Source organism: Orycteropus afer, unplaced genomic scaffold, assembly GCF_000298275.1.
Source record: "Orycteropus afer afer isolate SDZICR_OR568_19922 unplaced genomic scaffold, OryAfe1.0 scaffold00285, whole genome shotgun sequence".
Classification (NCBI taxonomy): domain Eukaryota; kingdom Metazoa; phylum Chordata; class Mammalia; order Tubulidentata; family Orycteropodidae; genus Orycteropus; species Orycteropus afer.
This window is the reverse complement of record NW_006921872.1, coordinates 787,680-810,263: the sequence shown is the minus strand read 5'-3', so window position 1 is coordinate 810,263 and position 22,584 is coordinate 787,680. Positions and strand designations below refer to the sequence as shown.

Here is a 22,584-nt window from a genome sequence, read left to right as displayed (position 1 = left end):
ACCCTAACAGCTCTCCTCCCACTACATTCCTGCGGTTACTCTTTCTCTGTATCCTTCTTGCCCATGCATTCCTATCTCCCTAACTTTCTCCCTGTGCAAATGCTACCCTTCTAATCCCCCATGGTTGACTGTTCTAAGGAGTACATGTCCCTGGTACAGCTGTTCAGCTTGTAGGCCTGCCCATTGGTTCAACTGAGAGTTAAGCCATGGGACTGAGCTCATTTCCAGGCCTGAAGGGTGACTTGAGGGTTTCGTCAGTCTCTACCAGAGAGTAAGCCTGGTGTTTTTTATGATTTAGAGTTTTGTTCCACATTTTTCTTCTACTCTATCCAGGATCTCCCTTTCTAAACTCTTTCCAAGTGGTTGACAATGGTAGCTGGCCACCACATAGTTATTCTGATCTCTGGGTCATGTAGGCTGAGGTTCTCATGGTCCGTTAGTCTTTGGACTGTTTCATGCATCTTTGATTTGTTTCACTCTTCTTTGCTCTGGACGAGGAGAGATCAATAGAGGCTGCTGTTTTCTTACAAAAATTCACAACTCACTAGATGTTTTTCCACAAACTTGAAATCGGTTCACATAAAAGGATTTGTTATTAAGTGTTGCTCCTCTGAACATATCACAAACTTTCAGGAAAGGTATAGGGAAAATGAGCATATATAGGAAACTCAATTTTATTTCATTTATTAAAGTTCACATTTCTTGGGTTATATAACATTCTCCCATATTATGGTATGTGTGATTTAATGTAATACAAAGATTATGAATATAATAAAAATATATAGTTCACTTATTAAATTCATGCTGTTAAATGGGACACTAATATGCTTTGTAGACTTTCATCTGAACCGCAAGAAAATGTTCCCAAAATATCAGCACATCATCCAACAACAAATTGGAAAGGGATGGAACAATCAACTGTTTTAAGGCTAATTCACCAGCTCACCAGCAAGTAAATTAAGATAGTAAGTGACTTATCACAAAATTTCTGGGAAGTTACATAAAGCAAAGGACACATATCCTTCAACTATGAAAGTGAGGAAGAAAATATAATCCTGCACCACTGTCTACTTAATATCACACTCTACAAATAGCCACTAAGCAAACTAATTTTGTTCTGGTGCCTACTGGGTACTAAATGTGTTTTTTTCCTATGCCCTGTGCAAGACTTTGGCTAGTAAAGAGCTTCCAGACAAACCACACATGAAAAGACAGCTACTTTTTGCTGAGAGAGAAACTACCACCCTTTAATAGCTTATTTTAATATACTTAAATGTAGGTACTCTGGAATATAAATTCTACTTCAACAAAATATATGTATGTGTATATGTGTTGTTGCTTTATTAGAAAAAAAAAAGGACTTGAATGGGACATAAAAGATAAGTCCAAGTCCTATAACCACTAGTTTAAATCCTTTCCTAAAAGTAAACATACTTGAACTACAAATTTTAAAGTTAGCCAATATCATCTCTTTATAGGTGTTTGTTTGGTTTGACTCTTAACATATCAACACTTTTCAATCCAGTCTCTCAAAAGCTATTCAAATAGCTACACGTTCTCTTGGTTTCAGGGCTATCCACTAAGTCAGCCCTTCCCCATCTTTTCATAATGAAAAGCTACCTAACTCAGAGATGAACAAGAAATTTGCAATCCTATGGGAAGAAGGCAGAAAACCAGCCTACCACCAACCCTTTCTAACTTACTCTCTCTCTCGCTCCATATCCCTTAAGAATTCAGATTCCAGAATAAGACAGAACTGATGTGAAATCAAAAGGAGAAGGAGCTCATCCTGGCTCTGGGCCAGTGATCTGACTCTTTTAAATCTCAGTTTTCTCACCTGTAAAGTGAGAACAACAACAACAACACTCAGAGTCACATATGTGGAAACTGCTGGCAAAATGCCTGCTGTACACTAAAGTTCTCAAAGTAAATGTTACTTGTTATTATTTATTGTTTCTGTCCAACCCACAGAGTCGGAGAAACATTCCTTCAATAGGTAATTCCAAAGACTTAGATAAGTATCCAAAATTCATTTCACTAGTGCTAGCAAGCCTTCCTAAAGCATTCAACACCAGAGAAGCAGAGCAAGGTCCAGAGTCTAACCTGAGACTACCCCTGACACAAGGAAAGCCATCTGTATGTGTTACAGTGTTAACTCTGAGAGAAACTAACCTAACATTACTAAAGAAAAAGTAAGACATACAAGTGACTTCTGATGCAATGCAATATAGAATGCGTAACACCATCTAACGTTGCCAAAAAGTTGAGCCTGAATCTAATATATAATGCTAACTTATATTTACAGTACAAATGGGAGTCAGAGGAAGAAGCTACATGACACCACAAAAAACAAATGCAGAATGTGAAACATGACATTCCATAGGACAAGTGACATGATTTTGACAATAAATCAACAGCACTGGATCAAAAAGAGGAAGGATGAAGGGGTATGAAGAGGGAGAGACTGTTCCAGATTAAAAGTGAAATAAAAATACGTAATATAATGCATGGATCTTTGTGAATCTGCATTCAAATAAACCAACAATGAAAAGCCATTTTTTAAAATAATCAAGGAAATTTATGTATGGATCAAATATTAGATGATAAAGATTTGTCATTTTTTTTTTTTAAGATACGGTAACAGCATTATGGTTATGAATGAAAGTGTCTATATCTTTCAGAGATGCTTCCTAAAGTAATTAGAGGTAAAATGACCAAAAAGTCTTCCTTAAGTTATATCTAGAGACATGGAGGAAGGAAGGGAGGGGAAGAGAGAGGAAGGGACAGAAATGTAACAAAAATCCTAAAGGTTGTTGTATATGTAAGGATACATGGAGTTCATTTAACTACTCTCTCTACTTTTGCATATGTTTTAAATTGATAATTAAAAAAAAAAAAAAAGGCTGGAAAAAGGAATTGTAGTTAATGTGTCAGACAATGCAAGACTTATTTTGATTGTGCCTGGAAAATTACTACATAATCTTCACCTTTTCTGATCTCTGGAAATCATTTATCTTGGACCTATGTTTAGGGCAGATGTTTAGTAAATAATAACTGAATGAATGAAAGAACAACCAAGAGAATTGGTAGTATATATATTATTTATTATTATTTTCTACCTTAATATTCCTGGTTGTGGGAAAAAAAAAAATGCTACTATGAAATGCTCATATGGGGAATAGCCCCAACTGTACTGAACAATGCACCAAGCAAAACTGCAGTCAATTTAGGTTGCCCTTCCAGCAGATTTAAACAAGATCTATATATTATAATACGTATCTTGAATTTGGGAGCTGTGGTAGCATAGTGCCTAAGGCACTTGACTGCTAACCAGAAGGCCAGTGGTTCAAACTCACCAGCCACTCCTTGGAAGGAAGGTTGGGCAATCTACTTCTGTAGTGATACTACCTTGGAAACCCAAGGAGGGGTCACTATGAGTCGGGTCCAACTCAATGGCACATAACAACAACAACAACATCTTGAATTTATAACCTGAGAGAATTTATTCCTAACCTTCAAATCTATGAAACTACACTCTTGAAATGACTTAATGACATCCTTAATTGCTAAATATAAGAAATGATGTCTACCAAGGAACACTTTGAAGGGGAGGAGGGTATTGATGAGCAAATAATTTCAATTTTAAAACCAGTATCACTTTATGTGTAAAACACATCTGTCAAAGCCTAACAGAGGCGAATTTGATATTGAGCTTTGGTCACAGAGATTCAAGTTTTAAATTACTGACATAAAGAACTTTCTCAGCTCATCTGAAAACAACCAATAGGTTTCTTCAAAATTACTTTATCCCAGTTCATTCACAGTCATCAGTAAATGAATCAAAAGATCTCACAAGATCAACCATTTCTTCAAAGGACACTGCCATTTCTGTTCAGAGCCCAGGAAAGCCTGCCTTCTTCCACTGGATCACAAGTACTTACTTCCCCCTTATTCTGAGCTTACCTCTACCACGGGCTCGCTTGCCACGATCTGAAGACTTGTCCCCTTGATTGCAATCGATTCCATTCTCTTCACCCCTAACTAAGAAAAAAAGAGCAGAAAACGCTACTTTCCTTTTCTAAACCTCTTGTGTATGACCATACCAGATAGCTATTAATGGCAGGGACAGAAATAAAAGACTTTTTTAAGCTATAATGGAACCAAAGGGCTCAGAAAACAGGAAAACTAAAAACAAACATTAAGTGGCTCAAAAAGAAGGAAGGGGCAGGAAAGGAGGACAAATGGAAACAGGGAACCCAAGGAGGAAGTGGGAAGAGTGTGTTACACTGAGGGAACTGCAACTAATGTCATGAAACAAAATGTATACAAATTGTTGAATGGAAAACTAATGTGCTCTGTAAACTTTCACCCAAACCACAATAAAATGCTCAATAATAGTAACAAAATAAATGATTAGGAATTTTTTTAAGTCACTCAAAAAACTGAATAACAGCACGTCTTTCTTAATTCACAGGTGAAAATTCTTAAAAGAAATTAAAATAACTACATACTGCTTTTTCTTCTATTTGGACTTGCCCTCCCTCTAAAGTAAGTTTGCTTCAAGAAAATGACCATAACTATGCAGCTATGAATACAACACCACAGAGTTTGCTCAAATTCTGTTTAGCACCAAGCCTGGGCAAGCACATAACACAATAATAACAAGGAAATACTCAGTCTTTGGAAAAATTTAGTGTTAACAGTCAAGCTTTTCTAGGTTATAGTTCAGAAGATACCAACACACATTCTTCTCTTCTCACCTCCATATGCATTAATAATTCTATATAATACAGCACTGTTATAAGGGACAGTGGCATGGCTTGCTCTCTTCCCTTCTTTCAGGGCTTAAGACAAATGACTTCTCAATCAGGACTTCCTTGGATTTGCCACATGCTTCCCGTAATTCCTGTCTCTTTCTGCTTCTGTTTTTCCCCACAGCACTTAACACCATTCAAATATTATATATTTTACTTCTCTTTTTTATTGTTACATCTCTCTCCACCTCCATTAAAAGAGAAGCTTAGGAGGGCACAGATTTTTATCTGTTTTAGTCACTGCTACATTTCTAGTGTCCATAAGAGTATCTGCTACAGTTTGTTGTTGCTGTTATGTGAGTCGGCCCTGACTCATAGCGACCCCTCCTTGGGTTTCCGAGGCGGTATCACTACAGAAGTAGGATTGCTCAACCTTCACCTCAATAAATATCTATGGAATAATAAGCTTAACACAAATCTCTAGGTGATATGGTAACTATTTACATTTTATTCACTCATAATTTAACTATTTTGGTAAGTCTGCAGAGAAGACAGTATTGTTTTGGGTAAATAATGTCAAAACCAAGGTTTCCCTATTCAACAACTGTCCTCTTAATCTAACTCTTACCCCTACCATTAGCACATCTAAAAGAGGAAGAAAAAACAGCTTTGTCTATCAGGGAATGAAAACCTCCTTCTGTCTTTAAACTTACAGAATGTACTTTATTCATAATAGAAGGCAGACTTAAGACAGATGATACAACTACCTACCTACAGCCAAGGTCAGTTATGATATGAAATCAAAGCAGAGTTAGGTTCTAATAAAGTACATGATTATAGCTCATTGCTAAGTGTTAACTACATTAAATGTAGTTAACTGAGGAAGTGGATTTATGGGTATTCACCAGCCCAATCTTTAGCTTTCTAGTATGTTTGAAAATTTTCATTAAAAGAAGTTGAGGAGAAAACTCTGTACTTACACTCTCTGCCACGACTGCCACCTCTTCCTTTCCGGTTGTTTCCACGTCCACGACTTGCTTCCCTCTCACTTCTCTTCTCTCTATTCTCTTTGTTTTCTGACCTTTCTTTTCCAAAATTCTTCTTCTTACCCCCTACAGTCTCCCATGAAGTCTACCAAAGAAAAGAGCTATCATTCAGAGTTGTTGTTCAAAGTTTGTGTAATTGTAGAGGGTGCATGCATTTATCTTTTGAGCCTAATTACCCACAACTTGCAGCTAGCTTGCCTGCCATTTTAATTCTTTTCTGTATAGTACAACTAAACCAAAAAACCAAACTCAGTGCCGTTGAGTCAAATCTGACTCACAGCAACCCTTCCTTGGGTTTCCGAGGCAGTATCACTATAGAAGTAGATTGCTCAGTCTTCCTTCCAAGGAGTGGCTGGTGGGTTTGAACTGCCACCCTTCTGGTTAGCAGTCCACTGCCTTAGGCACTATGCCACCAGAGCTCCTATGATAAAGATGGCAACAGCTAAGATCCTACTACCATGTATAGAGCACAGATAAGCTATAATTTTTAGCACACTATTTGTCTTCCCCCCACAGAGCCCTTTCCTACAAATTAGATGTCATTTCCCAGGCTCCCATTTTACATCATTCCTTCCTACCTCAGTGGTAGGCCATAAGTCAAGTAATACACAACTTAAAGATTACAAAATTATGCAAAAATGAGGCTCTAAAGGCTCTAAGAATACAATTTTGCCTATTCAGTAGGCAAATCATCTAAAACATTTTTAATGGGAGACAAATAAAATTTTGGGTTAGATTTTGTTTCTAAAGAAAGTACCCAAAAATTCAACCTCTAAAAAGATTCTAATGAAAAGTCAAACTGATTTGAGTAACCTCTTTTCCCAATCCCTAATGACACCGATACCAATTCAAATCATAAGACATAAGTAAAAACTGCTCAGAAATAAATGAGATCTCATTTTTCTACATATAATGATGAATATAAGAATATGAAGAAATTCCAAATTTTTTTTCATAATCTATCTTATTTCAAAAGGAACTTAAAAGTGATTCAATCCCAAAATAAGTACAGTAACTATTCAAGCTTTTAAGAAAAACCTTAAGGGAAAAAATATATATATATACTGACTTCATATATCTAAATAAAAGCACTGGAAATTAACAACTTAAAATTTAAGGTCAAGAACTAAATTGTTTCTAAATCAGTAGAAGCCAGCTTTAAAAAGTGTGTTTTTTTTTTTTTAATGGAATTTTTAGACTTCTGCAAACCTCTGATGAATTCATAAATCTAAACATAAAATGACTGGATGAAAAAGAAAAAAGAAATTACAAGTAAGTTTCCACCTCTCATCTTTGATTAAAGATTAAAAATATCTACACTCAATGGTGGAATCCCTGGATGGTACAATTAGTTATATGCTTGACTACTAACCAGAAGGCTGGTGATTCAAATTTAGCCAAAGGTAAGGAAGGCCTAGCAATCTGCTCCTGGAAGGTAACAACCAGCCTTGAAAACCCTGTGGAGCACAGCTCTCCTCTGCAACACATGGGGTTGCTATGAGGTGGAATCAACTCAGCACGCTTTGGTTTTACACCCAGTACTTCAGATACTCTCAGTTTGGTGAGCATGCACCTGTTACAAGTCTCTTGGAAGGCTACCTGGCAAGAGTATCTAAATTTTATTTAGATACTTATAACAGGTACCTAAATAATAATAATAATACTTATAACAGGTATACATGCTTTGACCCAGCAATTCACTCTAGGGCTTTATCCAAAAGAAATAATCTGATATGCTATTCACAAACATTTATGTACAAGCAATTACCAGCAGACAAAAGAAAAAAATGTAACAACAACAACAAAAAAAAATCCCAGAAGATCTACTCTGGTAAGTTCATAAAGAAAGCAGTATGTAGCCATTTAAGATAAGTTATACAGGTGTACTTAGAAAGAAGTCTATTACATAAGTGAAGCAAGCTGTAAATAAACAGCCTATAAAGTAGGACTGCATTTTTTTTTCAGTTGAAATAAAAGCCTGTGTATTGATTGAAGAAAATGTTAGTAGTTACCTAAGTGAAGACATTTAACTTTTTAAAATTTTTCTGCAGTTTTTTTTTTTAATTAGAGAAAACAATTAAGCATTCATTCCATAAAAAATGTGTGTAGTCTATAAACTTAATTTACACTCATTGATACAAACAAACAACTATGTAAAACAGAATTTGGTCCTCTTAGATTAACAAGACAAAAAAGGAATTTCAGAGGTCCTCGAAAAATTATACACAGTAGGGTCAGCACAAAGTCTGTATACATGTGTGCATACCTACTATAGTCGTGCAGACAGTACCTTGGGAGAACATTTATTGTGAGGAGAATATTTACTTTACACTTTATACTAACTTTGCCCAATTTCACTTACTAATATTAGCAGTATAGTATTAGCTATAACTTGCTTCCACATAGACTATCCACATAGACCAGGACAGGAATAACTCACAGACAGAATGACTGCATCTTGAAAATCATGAGACCAGAAAGAGACGTAACTGGATGGCACTTCATGATAATAAAGCTATTTTTAAGATGTTTTACAGCCCACTGCCTGCATGGCCCACCTCAAACAATGGATCTAAAATGGAAACTAAAGATTGAACCCAGCATCCAGCCTGAAGAATACAGACTCCATTCACATACCTAGCCTGAAGGAAGCTGAGGTTTATCACAAGAAGAATATCATTGTCCACAGTCTTGTTTCACTTCCGTGACTTGTAAAAAGGTCAGGGTCTTCATGAGTAACCAACCTGCCTGCATTAAGAGTTCTGAAATCACATACCCCACAGCCTCAAAATCATTATAAAAACCCCTACCCTGTAAGGCTCTGGAAGACACAATTCACATTGCCTCTGGCCTTGTATGTTTCCACCTTGCAAGGTTACTATCCTCTTATTAAATTTCTCTCTGAACCACAACTGACTCTCCAGCTATGATTTCAGAATTAAATCGGTAAGAATACACACACAATCTATGATGTCTTTATGCAGCCAGACCTAAGGTTTTCTATATAAAACATTTGAGAGAATGAGAAACATCTTACACCATTTCATTCAGCAAAGGATACCCCTTAAAGTAAGTCATGGCTTATGAAATCTACAAAGATTAACAAGAACTTATTTGTGGAGGAATTAGGGAAAGGAACCATGAAGGGGCAACTTGGCTAACATCACAGTACAGAAATTACCACACGTTTTGCACGATGGTGTGTGCAGGCATGCATTTAGCCTTTCAAGGTAAACCAAATGTTGACAAAAGTTTCCAACAGAAGTTCTGGCAGCCTTTGTCATCTGTACTTTGCTGCCTATGGAATGAGTCTGAAGAAATGCCAAGAAGAAAGTCACTCCTAGACACCATATTTAGTAGTCAGAAAAACAACTTTCAAGGCCAGCTATTTCAAAATCAGCTTCTCACCCCTTCTCACCCCTTTGCCAGAACTATACAACAACTTATTAACACCTAATACTACATTAAATGTAAGGAACTGACACTTAGAAACTATTTTGTCACCCAAACAAAACAGCAATAAATTGAAACAAAAAAGTTCAGTACTTCTTATCAGTATTTTCCTTTGTAGTAAGTATTCTTAAATAAGAAAGATACATACTTAAAAATACCATGTACACTTCCACTAACACCTTTTCAAAGTAATTAATTTTGTGTCAGAAGACACTGGCACAGAATAAGGTTAGCCAATAGATGCAGATTACTTAGTCCTCATGGTTTAGCATAAAAACACTCACTCTTGCTCCTGGCAACTCTATTAGCCTCACTCCAATTAACTATACCCCCAGTCAGGAGAAGATATTCCTTGAGCTGATTAGCCATGGCTGCTGCAAACAGGGTCCAAGAAAGAGAGAAGGCAAACAATATGAAAGAAAAGATGAACCAGAGAATGGTCCTAAACAAATCAAGATTTCAAAAAGATTTTCCCTCTGCCTCTCTTTTGCTCATAGGCCTCTCACACCCAATCAAGAGTAGACCTTTTGTGCCTGCATTTAATCCTAAAGCGCTATGTTTAACAAGCAACCAAAGAGGCCAAGAGACCAATTCATTTTTACTTTCTAATACACCGCCTAGAACCACCTCCTCTGGGTTCAGTCCCAAGTGAGGAGAAGAAGTTAAAACTTAATAAAACACAGAGAAAGAATTGAAAACGTAAAACTTAAAAATTCACCAAAGTACCACAAAAAAAGGCAAAGGAAAAGAAATCTGCTGGAGTTAAAGGCAAGAGAAAATATGCTTTAGCTTTTCTCTACCACCATCCCCCCCACACACACACAGAGTCCCTCTTTATTAATTCAGAAATATTTAGTTTATTCACAGTGATTTTTTTTTTTAATAAAAAGGATAATGAAGATCTCCAGTTCACTTTGAAAATAAATGAGAACTGAGAACCGTTCTATGTTGTAGCCACAAGCAATGAAGTAAACTAATTCTCGTTATTTTATAAAACCCACAATATATGTTTAAATGAAACACACACACAAAAAAATCTTTTAAAAATCAATCATCAGTTCATTAACATATCATTTCCCACCCAATTCACATATTGGGAACTGTCACCCAGTGTTTTCCTACATAGAATTTTACTCACAGATATTACTCTACTCAAACAGTAAAATATTTTCCCAATTACCTAACTTTTATATTAACAAAATTCATCCTGCTTTTTTTGACATCAAATAAAAAGATACGCATTTCAGTTTTTAGCTTTTCACAACAGTTCATTTTTATACAGCCTTTCCCAAATACAGCCTACCCCTAAAAATAGAAGCTCATTAAACCAAGTCACTGACTAGGAAGTCACTTTTGATGTGTTCATCTTTGGACTCTTTGGGGGGCGGGATTGGGTGAAAGAGCAAACTGACTTTCCATTCAACATTCATACACGTGTTGTTCTGTGACACTGAACGCAATCCCCACTTTGTATCCTTTTTTAGTTGAATCATTATTTTGATATGTCCTGAAATGGTTCTCTCAATCTCAAAATACTATATAATTTCCACACAGACATCAAAAGATTTACAACTCCTTGGTATGGCTTTAGTTGCGCTCTTCCAAAAACCAAAGGGATGAGTTCCAACATGCTGTATATTTCCCAAACTTTACCAAGTTAAAAGAAAAATTGTTCTATTTTATAAATATACATCTGCCAAACTGCCATGAGAATGTGTCTGTGTAATATTCACACATAAGCACATAAATACACCAGCAAATCCTGGTTTTCTGTTAGTCTAGACATATAAGGAGTAATAAGAGATTGTGATGATTGAGATTAAGAAACACGAGCAGTGGCTCACTGCCGTCGAGTCGATTCCGACTCATAGAGACCATTCCTTGGGTTTCTGAGGCAGTATCTCTACAGAAGTAGATCGCCCAGTCTTCCTTCCCAGGAGTGGCTGGTGGGTTTGAACCACCAGCCTACTGGTTAGCAGTCAAATGCCTTAGGCACTATGCCACCAGAGCTCCCCATGAGCAGTAGAGCCAAAAGAAGTTTTTCAGGCAGTAAAAATGTCCACAGGCCCAAAGAATTTTAGAAACTGTGTAAAGCTGGAGAGTAGATGACCAAATTCCCTTTCAAGTCCTCAGATTCTATGACTTCAAAAGTCATTTCAGTTTAGTGTTCTTTCTGGAACTTTAATTTAAATTAAATATAGAATGGTACCCATTTATAATGTCCTCCACCCCCACCATAACCAAGGTGAAATTGAAAATATTATATGGAATTGGAGATAAATTTTAGCACTGCAAATTAATTAATAATTATTATTAATACTTACTGTATCTGAATTCCCTTCCAGCAATATATTGATAGCTTTGTTCACATCTCCATTACAGTCATGTAGGGCCACTATGCATTCATCCTGATTTTTCCCTGTCACTTCCATAAGCTGTTGAAATTATCAGAAAATGGTTAGGGTGTACCAAACAGACCACTTGATATTAATTTCAAGATTCTTCCACATGAAGACAGAAATATAACAACCCCCCCTCCCAGCTTTAACCACTGAGCCATGAGAGTACCTTAGAAGTATCTACAGGTATGTGTAAATAGACATATGTGGGTGCAGGCACGCATATTCATTGAAGACACAAATATACATATTCCTCAGACACAACCAAATACCTTCAAACATTGGTTTTCTGGGTTTAAAGCCTTAGAAACATGGTCTCATGGGACAACTCAGTCAATTAGCATGACATAATTCACAAAAAAATCATCATATGCATCCTACTGAAGTGAAGAGTGTCTGGGATCTTAAAAGCTTGCAAGAACCCATCTAAGACACAAGTATAGGTCCCTACTCAGTAGAAGCAAAACAGTAAGAAGGTAACCAAAAGCTCACGGAAAAAACAAGTCTACACAAGCCACAACCTCATCTACCATGGAACCAGAAGAAACAGATGGTGCCCATCTACCATCATAGACCATTCTGACCAGAGTTGGTCCCAGATAGAATGGGAGGAATAAAATGGAGCAGAATTCAAATTCTTATTTGGAGGGGGGAGAAAAAAAAAAAGCCAGACAAACTGCAACGGTAGAGAACAAAGGACTCCCAAGACAATCACCCTGAGATACTCTTTAAACCAAGAACTAAGCCTATCTCCTGAAATCCTCTTTTAGGAAAATAGCAGAGTGGTACACAAAATAAAGGTATCACCCACAAGATTGATTCCATACTTAAAAAAACATCAGTATGAGGCCAAAAGGTAAACTACCCAAAAGCAAACATAAGATACCAAAAAACTAAACTCACTGCCATCAAGTCGATTTCGACTCATAAGGACCCCTTTTGGGTTTCCAAGGCAGTACCTCTACGGAAGAAGACTGCCTACTCTTCCTTACAAATAAGATAAGGGGGTTTCCTTACCGCCCCCATAAGAAGATAAGGGGGTAGGGAAACTAGAGTACTAGAAAGAGAACAAACTGAACACAAAAAGAATGTTGACATACTGTGATAAATTAACTAGTATCACTGAACAATTTGTGTGGAAACTGACAAATGGGAATCTAATTTGTTGTGTAAACTTTCACAAAAACTCAATAAATTATTATTTTAAAAAGAAAGCCTGACCTCAACAATTCACAAAGCTAATGAAAAGCCCCAGCAGAACCCACGTCTCACAATCACAACACATTGCACTATACCATTCTACTTCCCTGTTTTCCTCTTTTCATTTTCTAAGGCAGCAAGAATTCTATAGAGCCTTTAGATATCTACTAAAAATGTCAAATTTTTATCAGTAATCGGTATTAGTTCATTATCTGCCACATACAATTGTTAAGATACTCAGTCAACATCAAAATTCCCCCAGTGGCAGGATCAGTAAGAGATAGAACTTAAAACTTTAAACTTCTGGTCCAATGTTCTCTTCTTTGTGTATCTGCTATGCTATTCAAATAAAAGGCAACAAAATATGTAGAAGTATGTCTCAAACTGTAACTAAATGTCATTATAGAAAATGTGTTTTATAATTTTGAATAAATCCCTTGTGGCCTTCCCAAACAAATTACCATTAGCCTCATGTCAGCAACTATAATAAAGAACAAAAAGTCTACATAGTAAAGGGCTGTATGCTTTATGTCCACTTTGGGATAGTCAGGGAACAATTTCACTTTCTTTTTTTGGTATATGTATCAAAGAATTCTGCAGAACAAAAACAACAAAATCCTTAGTTGCTTATTTTTTTAAATGTTTATTATGATTTGAGTTAAAGTTTACAGAGAAAATTCATTTTCTATACAGCAGTTCATACACATTTATTTCATAACATTGTCTGCAATTCCACAGAATGAGCAGCCCTCTTTCCACTTCCTTCCCATAGGTACCTCTTCCCTGTGGCCTTCCCTCCCATGCACTCCCACCCTCCGAGTTGTCTCCCTGTTCAAACACTGCCCTTCTGTTCTCCCACGATTGACCACTCCAAGTAGTGTGTTCTAGTGACCTAGTACCACTCTGACAAGAATATACCACAAATGGGATGGCTTTAACAAACAGGCTTTAAGTCTGAGTTCAAAGTGCCAACTTCTAGGGGCTGGGTGAAAGCTCCTCAACCTTGGGTTTCAGCTCTGCTTCCTGCTCCCAGCCCACTGAAGCTAGAGGCTTTTCTTTACTCAGTTGCTGGCCGCTGAGGCCCAAGGTTGACAAGTAATAAGGCACAATCCCAATATTACCAAACCATATGGCAGGCCGTTAATTCAAGTCCATTCAAAATCCCAGGAAGAGCAGAACAAGTCAGGCTGCCGAACAACTCGGCCACACGCAGGGTTCAAGTGTGCCATAAGCTAGAGACCGTTACCCAAGGCTCCTCCTTATATACAGGAAGTAGACCATATCCCTAAGGCAGCTACTCAGCTGCTCACAGTAGATCCCACCATGGAGCTAATTACCAGTCTCATCATGGGGAATACTACATCCAGCTGCCCAGCCACTCAACCAGCCCCAGAGTGTACCTGATGTAAATTTACCTGATGTAAATGTTCACCTCATATGCCCATCTATTGTCTGGCTGGAAGCCACAGGAGTGAGTTCAGCTACAGACCTGAAGGGTACTAGGGGCCACAGTCTCAGGAGTTTTACCATGCTCTATCAGACCAGTAAAACTGGTCTTTTTTTATGACAAAATCCTAATTGCTTTTGATTTCATGTTATATGGGCTTTGTAACTGAGTTGGTGATAGACAGTTACTGAGTATGTCTAGACTTAAATAGGCACTTGTAGTAGCTACGAAGGGGCAATATAACGATTTGTATCATTAACCCACCTCCCCCTCACCCAAGTTAATACATGTCTACCCTCTAGGTAGTGGCTTCCCTTCCCTTCCCCACCTACCCCTGACAACCATCATAGAATATTTTTTTGGGAAACCTTTTTCCTGACTTTTCACAATAGTGGTCTCATACAATATTTGTCCTTTTGTGATCAACTAACCTTACTCAGCAAAATGACCTCTAAGTTCATCCACGCTATGAGACGTTTTGCAGATTCATCATTGTTCTTTAATGTTGCATAGTATTCCATTGTGTGTATATACCATAGTTGATCCATTCCTTCAATGATGGGCATTTAGGTTATGTCCATTTCTTTGCTGCTATGAATAGTACTGCGATGAACATTAGTGTGCCTACATCTGTTCATATCATGGTTCTTATTTCTCTAGAATAAATACTTAGCAGTGGGATTGCTGGATCATATGGTATTTCCATTTCCAACTTTTTAAGGAAACCCCATAGCCACAGTGGCTATACCATTTTATAGTCCCACCAGCAGCGTATGAGGGTTCCAGTTTCTCCACACCCTCGTCAGCATTTGTTGTTTTCTGTTTTTTGGAATTCTGCTATTAGTGCTAGTGTTGTATGATATCAATTGCTGTTTTGATTTTCAGCTCTCTAATGGATAATGATGGTGAGCGTTTCTTCATACGTTTGTTAGCTGTGTGAATGTCTCCTTTGGTGAAATGTCTGTTCATGTCCTCTGGCCATTTTTTAATCGGATTATTTGCCTTTTTGTTGTTAAGGTGTTGTTTCTATAAATATTAGAGATATGCCCCTTGTCCAAAGTGTGGTTCCCAAAAATTTTTGCCCAGTCTATGGGTTCTCTCTTTACTCTTTTGGTGGAACCTTCTGATGTGCTTGATTTTTAGGAAATCCCAGGCATCTATTCTGTCTTTTGGTGTTTGTGCATTTGTAGTTATATTCACAGTGTTTACACCCTGAATTAGGACCCCTAAATTTATCCTTATATTTCCTTTGATGGTCTTTATGGTCTTAGGTTTTACATTTCAGACCTTAGATACAATTTGAATTCATTTTTTTATACAGTGAGAGATATGGGTCCTGTTTCTCTTTTGTACAAATGGATATCCTGTTTATTAGCATCATTTATTAAAGAGACCATCTCATGGGAATAATTACTAGAAGACCCATACCAAGAGCTGAAAAGTCTGCTTCCAAAATAGGGGTTACAAGCTTGCTTTTCATAATGGAATTATGGTATCAAGAAAGCCACTCATTAAAGTTCTATATAAATACATCTCCCTAAAATTTAATAATATATCTTTCCAATTAAAGCCTGTAATCACACCCATGTTTGAAAAGGCAAATCAACTCTTCCGTAACATTAAACTATGAAGTGCCAAATCTAATTTCTATACACAGGTATAGAAAATGTCAATGTTTTTACAGATGTCTAGCCCAGTGTTCATATGCAAACACTAGTAACTCAGAAAAATCCTACTGCCAAGAGAATGAACGATTTCAATTCCTTCATTCTGGCCACCTAAAATAAAATGGTGTTTAATCACAAGTCCAATATCCAATACAAAGTTATGAGTTGAGACTAAGCTAGAAGCATACTTTAAAACTAAAATCTCAACTGAAATTTTTTTAAGCAAGATAAGAACAGATTACAAAATAATAGTTATCCTTTGCCAGACACAACATACCTGTTTAACTTTAGCTTCAAAGTCTGAATCGTTCTTATCAAAGATCACTTGAGCAAGACGCATCTGTTCAGCTGTTGCCTGAAAAGCATATAAAATTGTTCAAGATCTGAACACCAAAAATCTAAGTTAGATGCCAAATACTGGTGCTAATGAAGAGAGCTCTCAAGCACTAGCACCACAGTAATAAAAATACTGACTGACTAAAACAAAAGGGTCCTGAATTCAGACATCTCAAATGTATTATAAAGGAGCTCTGGTAGCATAGTGGCTAAGACACTTGCCTGCTAACCAGATGGCTGGCGGTTCAAACCCACCAGCCACTCCTCGGAAGGAAGGTTGGGCAATCCTACTTCCGTAGTGATACTGCCTCGGAAACCCAAGGAGGGGTCGCTATGAGTCAGGTTTGACTCGATGGCACATAACAACAACAACAACAACAAATGTATTATACAAGCTGTTCTCATAAGGTAAATAAGCATCAAAGCAAATAACAGACAGGTCCATTCCTTTGCTTAAATGACCTAAAGCTCTTGTTCATCTTCACTGGCCGTTTGATTTATTTGAATTTCCTCTCCCTTGAGGAGTTCAGGGAACTAGCACGAGAAAAAGTAGAACAGGAAGCAGCAGAAAAGGTTGCCTGCCACTGGCTTCAAACCAGCTGAACCAGCAAATCTCTGTCCACTCTAAAAAGATATCCATCCTGCCAGTTCTGAAGAGAAAAGGCTACATTTAGTTAAACAAAAATCATTTTTAAAGTTACTCCTACGGAGCAAGTGAACAGTAATGTACCAATTTCATTTCTTTGTTTTGACTGAGGCACAATTATTATGTAAGATGTTAACAGGGAAACTAGGTGATGGATATACAGGAACTTTGTTCCATCTCTGTGAAATTTTTCTGTAAATCTGATATTACTCGAAAATAGTTTATTTTTTGAAAAAAAAAAATAATTATTTTTAACTGAAGTCTATACTAACTCCCAAAGTAAATATTTTAAAAATTAAATAGTTTACACCAAAAATAAGTTTAAAAATAATAAATAAAAGCTAAACTATTTAGGCTACTGGATGATCTTAGAGGAAAAAATACAGGGAATTAATGAATAGCTTTTCTTCTCAGCTTTCAATACATGAAGGGATTTGTTGGCAATTTTAGCTTTGCAAAACCACTTTTCACAAGGGCTTTCCCATACATGTGAGTGGTTGATTATACAAGCTCCAGGCTGCCTTGGCCTGCTCTATCCGGCTGAATGGCCAGTCCCTTCATCCTAGCCTGTGCCTGCTGTGACCTAAGCCTAACTTCTGCAATGCTGCTGTATTACACCTAGACATTTGTATAGAAACTCAGCATCCACATTTATTGATGATTTTACCTTAAACCTATCCAGTATATATAAGGGATTTATATATACTCTCACTATCCCTAACTGTACCTCAGACAATCATTTCGATAACCTACAACCAAGTGAGGCGCTTTGCTGGTATAGCAGTTAAGGCATTTTGCTGTTAACCAAAAAGTTAGTGGTTCGAACCCACCAGCTGCTCTGTGGAATAAAGATGAGGCAGTCTGCTTCCGTAAAGATTTACAGCCTTGGAAAGTCAACGGGCGGTTGTTATGGATCAGAACTAAACTTGATGGTGTTGAGTTTAGTTTGAGGGTTTATTTATTTCTGGTTTTTGTTTGTTTGTTTGTTATAGCCAAGTGAGAAAGGGACCAAACGTATGAAATGACCAGATGAGATAAAAGGGAAAGCCAAAAGGGAAGATGAGCTCTGGAAAGACAGCACTCCACATTATATATTTAGGTTTTCAGTAACTGCAACCTTTTGTGAGTGAAAGTAGACTGTTGATGGCCCTAATGCAAAAAACCTACATAAATTATTTGCTCATTTTCCCTAATACAATACCTTCCATTCCTTGAGTCTCAAACCTAAAAAATGTACCTCACTCATTTTCCAGAATATTTATTCAGCCTTGCTCCTAAGAAATATATACAAAATGTTAAAAGGAGCATCATATCATCTGCAAAAAAATGTTCTCTATAAAGGCTACAAAGATTTATACTCTACTAGCAGCAAATAAGAGCCTGCTTCCTCACTCCCTCCCATACCTCAAAAAAGTGCATTCTCAACTTTAAAAAAAAAAAAAAAACTTGGCAATTTATTTTAAATTATCTTCTTTGGTTTAATTTTTATTTCTTATATCATGAGTAAGGCTAAACTTTTCAAAATACACTTTTAATATTGTACATTTAAAAAAAAAAAAAAGTCATCAAGAGCAAAGAAGAATGAAGAAAACCAAAATTCATGGAAACAATTAGTCCTAGTGACTGATACACCATCAGATCCGTAGCCTATACAACTATGAGACTAGAAAAACTAGATGGTGCCCGGCTACCACTGTCATCCACTTGGAAGGGGATCTATGTAGGAGATTCTGGATAGATAGGGAGAACAATGTGGAACAAAACTCAAAATCATTTGGAGAAAAAAAAAAAAAAGGTGGAGACCAGGTTTGCTGGTCCGATAGAGCCTGGTGGAACTGCTGAAACTATGGCCCCTAGCTGCCCTTCAGATCTGGAATTGAACCCACACCTGTGGTTTCCAGCCAAACAAAATACAGACATGTGAGTTAAACATTTACCTCAAGTAGATAGACTCCTTGGAGAGAACAATCATGGGAGAAAAAAGGGCTGCTTATGCACAGGGAGAGAGCTCAGGGAGCAGGAGTGTATGGAGGGATGGACACTGGGAAGAGGTAACTATGGGGAGGAAGTGGGAGGGGAGCTGTTGCATTGTGGTAAACTGTGGTCAATGACATGAGACAAAGTACATGTGAACTGCTGTATGGAAAGTGAATTTGCTCTGTAAATCTTCAGCCAAATCACAATAAAAAAAAGAATTTAAAAAAAAAAGTGTACAGTGATATTTGATTAGATAATTGAAAAAACAGTGAAAACTGTATTTCACACCTGTTTGTTGTTCTATCAACTAACTTCGAGCCTTCTAAAACAGAAGTTGGAATAGTTAAAATTAAAATTCCCAAATTCAGAAAATTCATTAAACAGAGAGACTGATGTGTATTTTGTTGCTCTAACAGATAGAATCTAAGTATTTATATTTAGTGTGTTAAATCCATGATGTCAATGACCAGGATACTTTATTAAAAACAAGTCAACATCTATGGAGGCCTGTCACATGAAAAAGGAACGTTTCCCACTTCTCCAAGTCTAGAACTCCATAAATAAAAACAGCGATGAGTGAAAGGAGGACTCGGGTAAAATTCAGAGCAACAGAAAATATGGGATGGGAACAAAACTCAAAATCATAAAAAAGACCAGGCTTACAGGTCTGATAGAGCTGGTGAAACCTTCAAGACCATGGCCCCTAGTCACCCTTCAGGCCTGGAATTGAACTTAACTGCCATAGTTTTCAGCCAAACAACAGGCATATAAAACAAACATTTACAGCAGGTAGGTATACTCCTTAGAACAATCAACCATGAGAGACCAGAAGGGCATCTGTACAGGGAAATAGCTCAGAGAGCAAGACTGCATAGGAAAGAAGGACACAGGGAAGAGGTAACTACAGGGAGGAAGTGGGAAGAGAGCTGGTACATTATGAGGATTGCAGTCAATGTCATGAAACAAAATGTGTATGAACTGTTGCATGGAAAATGAATTTGCTCTGTCAATTTTCACACAAATCATAATTAAAAAAAGAAAGTAGATTATGCTCACACAAAGAACTAGGGAACTTGCCTGGGTGTGTTCTTAATGATTTACTGAAAATAGCTTCATGTTACTCAATTTAAGTTAAAAGTTGGGGTCCTGGTATTTTCTTATAGCCAGCCACTTTGTGACTATGACTCAGGGCCACATGTTCCTGAGTCATACCTGAACACTATGTAGCCAGGTGATCAAGCTGCAGAACCAATCCTATGATCCCTTTTAATTTGCAATTGTGTATGTGTCCCAATCATACTTGTTTTCCTGCTCATGGAGTCCCACCTGTGTCAGTGATGAACTGACCTGCCACCAATCATGATTTTGTAATTTCTTTTGTTTTCTATCACATATAATTAGATCCATGGCCATAAAGCACAGGGCTCCATTTGGCCTTTGTACTATGTACATGCTGATGTACATCCTTCATACTGGATACTTTTCTGCTTTGTCTCTGTCCTGTTTAAGGCTTACTAAAAGAGTCTCTGGGAGCTCTGGCAGCATAGTGCCTAAGGCACTTGACTGCTAATCAGAAAGCTGGCGGTTCAAACCCACCAGCCACTCCTCGAAAGAAAGATGGGGCAATCTACTTCCGTAGTGATACTGCCTCAGAAACCCAATGAGGGGTCGCTATGAGTCGAGTCTGACTCCACAGCATATAACAACAACAACAAAAGAGTCTCTATAGCCCACACACACACGCACACACACACACAAATACATATGGGGTGGTAGAGTCGGATCACAGTCTTAAGACTATTTTGTGCATAAAATAGGGGACGAGGGGAGAAGTTGCGGTTCTACTGTCCCCTGGTTTTGTAGAAACCAAAATTTTCAAATGTATTATAAAATAACCCACTGCCATCGAGTCAATTTCAACTCATAGTGACCTCCATTCGGTTTTCAAGGCAGTAAATCTTTACAGAAGTACATTGCCCGGTCTTCCTTCCGCAGAGTGGCTAGTGGGTATGAACTACCAACAGTTAGCAGTCAAATGCTTAGGCGTTGCACCAGCAGAGCTCCTTGTATTATAAAATAAGTTAAATAAAAACCCTGCTTTGAAGTATGTGCATAAACTCATGAGGTAGTTTACCTTTAAAAAATTATTACTTCATCATTCTGTCCACTGAGACTTAAAAACAATGACTAACCCAGCAGCAATAACCACCTCCAGTGACCAGACTGAGGTCTCTAAACACCTACTAATAGAAACTGGGGTTCTTTGGAGCAATGACTGATTCCAGGAATAGCGTAAGAAACGTACAAAGTAAGTCTGAAATATCTTGTCATAGCAGTTAGCACAGGAACTATCAAAGATTACTAGAACCAAATTAAAAAGCACTCAGGAGCCAACCTGAGTAGACTCATACTAACCAGAAATGAGATAATTTGAACTTCAAAAAGAACAATAACTAGAAATCACTGAAATCTATCATATGTTTAAATATGTAAGTTCATAACAGTATTTAACAAAACATTAATTATTCACCTTAGAGGATGATATGTAAACAATTACCTTTACACTTCAAAAGTGTCAAAGTCATAAAAAACAAGAAAAGAATAAAAAACTGTCATAGATCAGAGGAGACTAAAGAGATATGACCACTAATTAATTGTACTGGATCCTACAAAAGAAAAAGGACATTAGCAGAAAAACTAGTGAAATCCAAATAAAGTCTACAATTTAGTTAATATTATCATGCCAATGTTATTTTCTCAGTCTTGACAAATGATTACATAATACAAAGGTCAGCAAACTATAGCTTATGGTAGTAAACGTAGCTACAACAACAGAAGATATGCAACAAATATCATTATGGGGCCTGCAAACCCTAAATACTTACTGCCTGAGCCTTTATTGAGAAAGTTTGCCAAATCTAGATGTAAAATGTTAACATTAAGGAAAGCTAGGTGAATGGTATGGAGAACTCTCTGCATCACTGCTTGCACCATGTATCAAATTTTAAAAGATTATTAAAAAAAAACTTAAAAAGATTCAAGCATTTATCCTATCAAATAATAGATAAGAAGTATCTCTTTATTCAAATATTCTAAGTAATAAATGAATGAAAATGGTAGTATTTTCACGTTTTAGCCATTGTAACAGGTGTACAGTAGTATTCATTTTCCTAAGGCTAATGAAGTTGAACATAATTTCATGCACTTATTTGCCATCCATATCTTTCTCTACTGATGAAGTCTCTGATCAAATCTTTTACCCATTTTATTAATGGACTGTTTACTTCCTTTATTAGTGTGTTTTGGTAGTTCATTGGACATAAACCCTTTATAAAATATATGCTTTGCAAAGATTTTCTCCCACTCTGTGGCTTTTCTTTTCATTCTCCTAACACTGTCTACAGAAAGCAGATAATGTTAAGTTTGATGAAGTCTGATTTATCCATTTGCTCTTTTATGGATCATGCTTTTGACATCTATCTAAACAATCTGTGACTAACCTGAGCTCAAATATTTTCTCCCTTATTTTCTTCTAGAAGTCTCACACTTTTAGGTTTTAAGTCTCTGATTCATTTTAATTTTTTTAAATATAATATGCGATACATTTTTTAAATATAATGTGCGAAGAGTGTTCAGCCAGGGGGCAGTTTAAGCACAGG

General features: G+C 37.0%; 1 protein-coding gene across 1 annotated transcript in view; it reads right to left on the bottom strand.

Annotated features, from left to right (window-relative positions):
- UBAP2 (ubiquitin associated protein 2) overlaps nt 1-22,584 on the bottom strand; it is a 155,555-nt gene that overhangs the window by 118,763 nt on the left and 14,208 nt on the right. Inside the window, exons 2-5 of the mRNA XM_007950673.2 lie at nt 16,244-16,321; nt 11,578-11,688; nt 5,735-5,885; nt 3,964-4,041 (exon numbers count right to left, since the gene is read on the bottom strand). Of these exons, the coding sequence (XP_007948864.1) occupies nt 3,964-4,041; nt 5,735-5,885; nt 11,578-11,688; nt 16,244-16,321 (418 nt within the window). The remainder of the gene's footprint in view (nt 1-3,963; nt 4,042-5,734; nt 5,886-11,577; nt 11,689-16,243; nt 16,322-22,584) is intronic.